The 9,224-nt window shown below is 32.1% G+C and overlaps 1 protein-coding gene and 1 long non-coding RNA gene across 2 annotated transcripts; both read left to right on the top strand.

Moving 5' to 3' along the window:
• Window positions 1-7: 7 nt before the first annotated feature.
• Window positions 8-1,353, top strand: LOC108370644 (uncharacterized). The gene is made up of 3 exons (XM_017626019.1): window positions 8-610; window positions 680-1,072; window positions 1,132-1,353. Exons 1-3 carry the CDS (start codon window positions 252-254, stop codon window positions 1,286-1,288), a joined length of 909 nt encoding a protein of 302 aa, XP_017481508.1. The 5' UTR covers window positions 8-251; the 3' UTR covers window positions 1,289-1,353.
• Window positions 1,354-2,496: 1,143 nt separating this feature from the next.
• On the top strand, window positions 2,497-7,388 carry LOC108370645 (uncharacterized). Its single transcript, XR_001848660.1, has 2 exons — window positions 2,497-2,828; window positions 6,651-7,388. It is a non-coding gene; the product is annotated as an uncharacterized LOC108370645 (long non-coding RNA).
• The last annotated feature ends 1,836 nt before the right edge of the window (window positions 7,389-9,224 follow it).

The raw sequence follows: 9,224 nt of genomic DNA, 5'->3' as shown, positions 1-9,224 counted from the left end.
GAATTTCAACCCCTGTCAATTTGACTTCAACGCTAATTTGATTGAAATTCACTCGGAAATGAATTGCAGAACCTGCCTGATTATCTTTTGTTTTCAAGGCGCCGTTAAAAATTCCAAGAGTTAGCGACACACGATGGCTTTCAATTGAAGGGACCGTATCGCGAATACTACAGCAGTGGCTGGAGTTGAAGACACATTTTGGTATTACTAGCAATTCTGAAAAATGTCATAAAGCAGAAATTCTGTACGAAATGTATAAAGATGAACGAAATTATCTCTACCTTCTGTTTTTGAGGCCAATACTTGCCGAGTTACTTGCTCTTAATAATAGCTTTCAAAGTAACAATACTGACCCGACGAAATTACTTAAAGACTTTGCAGTTGTAATTAATTCTTTAAAAAGTAAAATCATTAGCCCAGATAATGATGTTGATGTAATCTCGATTGATTTTGAGCAATATATCAATAAAAGTTGCTATTTGGGATATAACTTCGAAAAGAAAATATTAGAGATGAAATCCTCCTCTGGGCTAACCGAGGAATCAGAAAAATATATAAGAACAATATGTACAAATTTTGTAGTAGTGCTTATCAACCAACTAAAACAAAGGTATAATAGTAACATGCGCATATACATACGTATTAATATAAAATTATTTGAAAAATGTTATTATTGCAGGTTACCAGATAATTTCGATACGATTAAAAAAGTTAATATGTTTTCAGTGGGCAATGTTTTACGTGCATCGCATGAGGAGATAGAAGATGTTTTAAAACATTTTAATTACAGTGATGATATGATAGAAAAAATTATAATTCAGTATAATAGAATTAATTTTGTAAAATGGAATAATATAAGCAATACAATGCAATTTTGGGCAGAAGTTCAAACTTATACGGATGCAGGTGGTAACAAATTGTTTTCCGATTTGGCGGAATTTGCACTTCATTTACTTTCACTACCTTGGTCTAATGCAGACGTGGAACGATTATTCAGTCAGCTAAACTTGGTGAAAACAAAGCTACGCAACAGTATACACTTAATTACTATAAATGCTATATTAAGTATAAGGTACAATTTTTATAAACAACTCGTGTAGAAGTTTTATATTAAATAACATAAATTTCCAGATACGGTCTTAAAAGGCATAATAAGTGCTGCACAGACTATGAAATTCCAAGAAGTTATTTAAAGATGATTGGAACAAATAAGGCATACGAAAACCAGAGTATCGATTATAATAATCAGTCCGATGATAATTTATATAAAATTATAAATGAGTTGTAACCTGCCTAACTTTTGTGAAAACTGAAAGTTTAGTTAAAAAATAACGTTCGACTGAAATTTTCATACATAAGTTATATTAACTTTTTAACCGACTTCGAAACCTCCATCAATTCGTTGCAATATATTTTTGTTATGTACATATGTCACCGCATAACTTTGGACCACGTTAACCGATTTCTATAATTATTTTTTTAAAGAAAAGGCGGTAACTCATATGTGGTCCCATACTTATTTGGTTTACATCCGATCATTGGATCATGAAGAAAATAACGGTACACTTAAATTTTTATATGAGAATTGAATTTTATTTTTTGCTTAAACATAACTTGTATTCTATATTATTCGATTTCAAATTTTAATTTCAAGTAATGTTTCCAATGATTTGCTTAAAATTAAATTAATATGAACCTATTTATTCTTCGGCTTTTGTTTTGTGGAATTTAGCTTTTTCTGGCGGGTTTTTATAAAAATCTGGATTTTTTTACTCCAAAATAGTTGGCAGCACTGTACCCAACTAACTTATCGCCCGTTTCGCTGCTCACTCATGGCAGTCGCGGCTGCTTTCGCCACCTCTTTTGTGGTGCTGCCTTGCTGTCAGAGAGCGCTCGTTGAGTATATTTGCTCTATTGCTTGCAGGCTGGTTTCTTTTGCCTGCTGCTTGCTGCCCAATCCGTCGCGCTGCTGCCGCACATGAAATCAGTCTGTGAACAGGCGCCGAGCACTGCACAGCTTTTTGCGTATATTTGTTGCGTTCTCGTCGTGTGAATAATAATTTTTGTGTGAACCAAAAATTGTAAAGAAAAAATTCCAACCCGCAAGAGGGAAATTGAAATTAGCAAAAATATTGAAAAAAGTATTTATGCTTTATCGCTTCTACCAACCAGCCAACGCTAATAGAACCGCCAGTGTTTCCCATCCTCCGCCGCGTTAATTCGTTTTTGTTTTGGAAAAATACAACTAAGCCAGTTTGGTTTAGCTGCAAGAGCAAGATAAGCGTGAAGTCGAAAAAGTCGCTACGATTACGCCAGCTGGTGTTTGCAGAAAAACAAAAACAAACAAAAAAATATTCGAAATAAAATTTTGGTTGAAATTTTGCTGCAACTCGAAGTGAACAGAAGAAGCTGCTGGAACAGCGCTCGATTTAAAGCGTTTTTAAAGTAAACAAAGCGAAATTTCATGTGTCTGTGTAAATATGTATACAAGTAAGAGAATATATAAAAATTAAAAAAGAGTATAAAAGTGTGCAAAATAAACAGAAAATAGGTGAAATTGAGAAATACGCGCGCATTTCATTTTCCAACTACCAACGTAATTTCTGTTGAAATTGGGAAAAAGTTGAAGTTTTGGTGTTAAATAAAAAGTGATTATTGTTCACAAAAACTGTTTAAGCCTTTACTATAAAAAACCACAACAAGAAAAGGGTTTTGAAAATTTGAAACCAAACTTAACGCTTTCGCTTTTTTTAAACTAGATACGCTCGCCAGCGAACAAAAAAAAATTTACAAAGAACAGCAGCTTCAACGAAAACTTTTTTGCAACGGTAATTAAAACAAAAAATAATGGATGTTTATTTTCACTTTTTTATATTAAGTTACATCTTTGTGCTGAAAACAAACTGGACTACATATAAAAGAAGTGATGATAAATTAGAAATAAATAAAAAATTTCACATCAAATCAGACAATATGCTTTACATGTATAGGATGATTCAACAAGACCGCAGATTTTCTTTTATAAAAAACACAAAAAAATTTGTCTAATTTACTATTTTTATTTTTCGTCATGTTTTGTAATCTACGATGTTTATGTATGAAGCACAATATCCGTTAAATCTCTATCACAACTCTTCTGGCAACGCAGGATATGAATTTCAAAATTTTCCATGACTTTCTGGCAAGGTGTGAGCTGTATATCATTTATAACGCGTTCTTCAGCATAAACCATACTTTTCAATGTTGTCGAATCATATTATCTTGGCGACCATTTGACCTCATTGTTTGGTAAGATCTGGAAACTTCGTTCGCTATAAGGTCATTGTTTCATGCGCTGTGTGGCAAATGGCATCGTCCTGTTGAAACCAGATAGTCCGTTCAGATCATAAAAAGTTGTTTATCCTGTCACGTTAACGTGCACGTTGACGAATTGAGGTTTTCGTGATCTGGTCCACACTTTGTTCCGTAGTAGCAATATTTTCTGCTTTACGCACAGTACGAAAACGCACCAATGTTTCTACGAATTTCTGCACCAAACGGCTCATTGTTGACTCAGATGGCCGGTTATCTTGATCGAAAAAATTACGCACTTTTTGTAGAACAAAAAATGTCCTAAAATGCTTGGGTCACTTGTATGTGTTGTTCAATTGAGTATCGCTCCATGACTAACAGCCAGTTTCACCAAATTATTTAAGTGAAAATTACTTTAATTTCGGTTCCACCAATCAATTTTAATTTTGATTTAAGTGACCTATGCTCTGCACTTAAATAAAAGTTAAATCAGAATAACCACACTCAGAGGTGTTACACGTTTAATCACCTGATCATTGTGCATCTGCTGCTTACTTGTATACCAGCCCTGCTTTTACAACACCGCGTGCCAAAGCTTTCAAAAGCTCTCAGTACAAATGAAAGCGAAAGCTAGTCCTAGTCTGTTTTACAACCACTTTTTACTCACTTAAATAAATAGTTTATTGAAACTGAAAATAATTAAAATGAGATTTAAATAAAAAATTAAATTAAAGTTAATTTCCACTTAAATAGTTTGGTGAAACTGGCTGTAAGTGTGCCAAAGCCTGCCAATTGTCTGTAAAAAATTCAAAAAGCATTAAGAAAGATATGCATAACCATTGAATCATCTTATATATACATGTGCAGTCAAACAACAATTTTAAAGATAAAAAAGCTGTATTGTCACCAAGTCTTAAATTGGTTCTTTAATTTGCCCCAGAAATGGTTAATTTCTAGTTTAAGTTGATATATAAAGTGCTGACGAGTAAATTTGCAAGGAAGAAAAATTTTCTGCTAATAATATCAAAAGACAGACATCATTATGAATATGCTGCGCCTATTTTTGCATAATTAGCCAGTTTTTTTTTTCGTAATATGGCGATATCTATTCGAAATTTTTGGTATGTTTCCACGCGCCTTTAATTGAGCAACTAGACATTATTTTCAATTTCAGCTTAAATCGCAATACGGTTCTCAATAGGTAACAGAGTGGCTGATTAGATTTGTTGTGCGTTTAGTCTGTGAATTGACATTTCTATTCATATTTTAATCTAAAATGTAAATTTTTTAACTTTTTTGATGTTTTAATGTACAACACCAATAACAAAATATACGCAGTTTTTTTTGCTCTGATGCTATGTATTACCTATTCCATGTGTCTTCGAACAAATCGCAATTTGAATGAATTGGAGAAAATTTTAATCCATTTCCTGAACGCGATTCTAGAATTTATCAATTGTAAATAGTTTGGAAGCAAAAAGAATTTTGTACTAATAACCGAAGGAAAACAAGTAGTTCATAATAAGTAAAATTTGATAAAATATTCATTAAAAATAAGCTGCACTTTTGTCGTAAATGCTAAAAGTAGTTCAACTTGTATTTACAACTCGCCAAAGGAAAAAAAATTTATATTTAAATTGAGATAAATCGTATAAACAGTTACAAATTGAAATTCAGAGTCAAACTTGTGCTTCTTTGTGTTAGTGGAAACGCACTGTAATACTCATGTGATTTAATGGACAAAATTTTGTGTTTTATTAACTTAAAATTTTCATTTTTTGTATTCAATACGAAAACTATCAGCAGTTTTTAAGTAAAAAAATATAAAAAAAATTGTTAAGCCATATTAATATTCAGTTTTTAAAGTACTTTTAAATACCTTATAAGCTCTATTTAAATTTTTTTTTTCAAAAAGTTACTGAACAATTTAAATAAAACATAATGAAAATGTTTGTAAAAACCATAAATAACATTTAAAGGTTACCAAGGTTTTCTGAATAAAAAAATTGTACCTACATAAAATTATTTTTTTGTTAGTTCAGTTTTTTAAATTAATCATAGTACTTTTTTTTTATTAATTCAAACAAATGCCGCAAATCTATAAAAATATGTTTTCATAACACAAATTAGCAAAAAAAGTTTAATTTTTTTCTTTTTAAATAAAACTAAAATTTTTTTTAAGTATTTGTTTTGGTTTTTTTTTTGTTTTTAATAGGATTTTTAAGTGTTTATATGAAAAACTAAGAACTATATTTAGTCCATTTCTATCCCTTACTTAACTAAGCAGCAAGGATTGCTAAAGTAAATAAATTAGATTAGACATGGATTCGAATTGCGTTGTCATTGCACAGCACCATCGAAATAAGAAAAATATTTGAAGAGTTAATAATTAGAGTTAAATAGGAATTTAAAAAGGTATTTAGTTGAATTTTTTTTAAATTAAATTTTAAAAAATTTGTCATATTTCACGAGAAACTTTTAAAGGTTAGGCAAACGTTTTTAAATGTAAAAATTCATAGATAACTAATTAAAAAAAAAATACTTAAAAAAATATATTTTTTTTTGTACATTCCGCCAAAAAACACGTAAGTGACTGTGTTTTTCAAAATTTTGTTTGTTGCAAAATTTGCTCCTGTAGCATCTGGATGCACTTCTGCCATCAAAAAGAAAATTTTGTCGCTTACGTTTTTTAGTGGTTAGGGCTCGATATGTAAAAATGTTAAAACTAAAAAAAAATTACAGATTATTTTTTGTGCATGATTAAAAATTAAAACAAAACGGGAATATTTTAAAGCAACAAAAATCAATTTTTTAACATGCCATGGTTTCTTCGGCAAATTTTCTTAGAATTACACGTGAAACCACCCTAAGCTATACGCGAACATTAAAATTGAAAAATTGCCCGCCTTAATGCACATAATTTATAATTTGGTTAAACTAATTTTTTATTAATCAATCAAATTTTACGAGCTGTTAAGTATTTAGGGTTAGGCAAAAGGTTTTTGATGTGAAAAATTAATAGCGTACTAATAAACAATAAATATAAAAAATTTTCAATGAAAAAAATTATAGTTTTTTCTCAATATGAACATACATTATCTGTGGTCAAATGAAATATTAAGTAGCTTAAGTCGGGAGGCTGGCTTTAGTATAATGTGTTATTGCCAAGAAATTGAAGAAACCTGAAAGGAATTGATCTAATGTTATCAAACAAATTCCCTGCGGTTTAAAAAATAAATATAATGGCGCATTATACTAAAGCCAGCCTCAAGACTTAAGGTGCTGGTCCATATGACCACAGCTATATAAAAAGAGTTAAAACCAGAAAAATAACGAATATTTTTACTGCATGATTACAGTGCCGATTCTGACCAAATAACATATTTTCCAGTCTATAAATTAAAATATTTGCCAGCTAAAACAAGTAAATAATTGCATCAGCAAATGAAAGTAAAAGTGCAAAAGCGGCAAAAGTAATAGAACAACTTTGTTAAGCGGAGCAAGTAGAAGAGGAAGCAGTGAAATTAACGCAAATGAAGTGAGTGTGATACAAACATCACATATGTGTGTATGTGTCTGTCTATTTGCGGCAAATAAATTATTTGTACAACAAATCCCGCTAAAAACAAAAAAATAACAAAAACGACAACAAATACAGTGTGAACCATATACATAAAAGTAAACAAAGAATAATAACCACGAAAACAACAACAGTAATAAGCAGAAAAAGTGTTTTTATTATTATTACTATTTTCCAAAGAAAAAAGCGACAAGTGAAATAAACAAATAAATGCACATACATACATACATAGATGTTACAACGCGCTGAACAAGCAAGAAAAGTGAACAAGTTCGTCACCGAGATATAATAAAAATAAAAAAAATTTATATAAAAATACAAACAAAAAACAACAAGAATAAAAAGTAAAAATCCCATAACAACGCTCAAGCATACAGTCAGTGAGCCAGCAAGCCAGTCAGTCAACCAACCAACAACAAGAGCCACCAGTGTAACGTCTACAACTTTTGCCTTTTGTGCATATGACGATCTCATTTTTCTCAACTAGTGACAACTGGCAAATGTAGAAGAAGCAAAAGAAAAAAAAAAACAATACAAAACATAATCGAGCAAACAGCAAGCAGCAACAACAGCTGAAAATAATTGCGAAAAAATTTGCATTTGATTTTCAGTGAAAATAAGGTAAAAATTAATTTTAGAATTACCAAGTCATTAAAAATGTATGAAAATATGCCTTAAGTAGCGCTACATACAAATGTAAATTTTACACATACATAGTTGTAATCTTAATATACAATACAAATACACTTTAGCATCGTTGCATATGATTGCTAGTAATATTTGCCGTTATTTGAGTGCATTGGCTGCATTTGTTTTTAGCTATTTGATTTGGTTTGAGTGCACCACAATTGTGGAATGTTGTGAGCAAGTAGCCGGTGAACGGTAGACGCTTTCGAGCAACAGCGATATTTTTTTTTTTTACATTTACTTAATTATTATTATTATTTGTACATATTTATAACTACCCAACAAACATTTAGGTTTGAGCTCAACTTGAGGTTACGTTGAGAGCTAAGGTATTTCTCAAATCTCCAACGTTGTTTCTCAACAGTACCTGAAGTGGAGGATTAAAGCGTTCTCAACAAAAATGACTGTTTCTTAAGTTGAGAAATAGCTGGTTCTCGACTTGAACACCAGCATGATTCTCCACTTGAACACCAGCATGATTCTCCAATGGGTCTTAAACATTTCATTGAAGTACTGAAAGTAAAATAATTAGAGATGAATTGGAGCATAATGTTGGATATCAACTTGAGAACTATGAATTTCTCCAAGGTTGGAGAAATATTTTATTGATGTTTGTTGGGTACATAGACAGTTATTTATAGAGGCCTTAGCTTCGGGGCTAATTAGTTGGGTGGGTCAGTGTTTAAAAGCGGCAACAGTAACTTGAGACTTGAGGCAGTGAGTTGTTAAATAATTGGCTGAGGTTTGGATGGTAAAAGTGAGCGAATGTCTTGCGCGACCGCAGTCCTTTCATCACTAATGAATTTTAGTTTCAAAAGTACATTTTAGCTATTACTTCTTTGTGATTTGGTAACCGATTGGAAGTGGATTTAAGCGCTTAAGATATTATCTTCACTGCCCACGAGTATTTGAGTAAAGATTTCACATTGAGCTAGTGAACAATACAAGCTGCATTATCTCCATTCGCGAAAGGTACCTCCAAGCAAATACCTTGCACTAGTGCACAGTTGGCTTAAAACGCTACAAGGTAGGAGGTAAAAGTCTACTAACGGAAGTAGAAATAGATTTAGGGCCGTTTGCACCATGTCTAGTTAACGCTAACTGGAGGTACATCCTTCAGTTAAGCACATCCACTGCTTTATCGATCACATGTTATATGATGGGTGTCGATAACGTCGATAAAGATGTTTAACTGGGAGTTAGAATTAACTAGACATGGTGCAAACGGCCCTAAGAGGCATAATTCCTTAGTCAAACATAATGATATGCAGTTGCTCTCGATACCCTTCCACAAGGGAATAGAATTTATTCCTACACAGAATAGTTCCGTAAGAAAAATCTCTGCTCTTAGCTAAAGCTTGGCAGCTACAGAAGAAGTCCGGAACTGTTTATTTTTCTTCCTAATCTCTGCAACTTCTGCAATATGCATGGGAGAATATTCCTAGTCTCAAAGCATGCCTACCAAATAGCCAATGACCGGTTACACAAGCCATGACCATCGAAATGCCCTCCAGGCTACCCTAGTTATTGTACAACTTCCTTCGTCTAACCACGATTTATTGGCCTCTTGAGTGGAAGTTTGATACCTTTCCTGGCTACCTCATTGGCCCGGCGATTTCCTTCAATATCTTTCATGTCCCGGGACCCATATGCGGCTGGCCTTAAA

The sequence above is a fragment of the Rhagoletis zephyria genome, unplaced genomic scaffold (assembly GCF_001687245.7).
Source record: "Rhagoletis zephyria isolate East Lansing unplaced genomic scaffold, Rhagoletis_zephyria_1.1 Rzeph_scaffold_04368, whole genome shotgun sequence".
NCBI lineage: Eukaryota > Metazoa > Arthropoda > Insecta > Diptera > Tephritidae > Rhagoletis > Rhagoletis zephyria.
The sequence above is the reverse complement of the archived record's forward strand: the minus strand, read 5'-3'. Positions and strand labels throughout refer to the sequence as shown.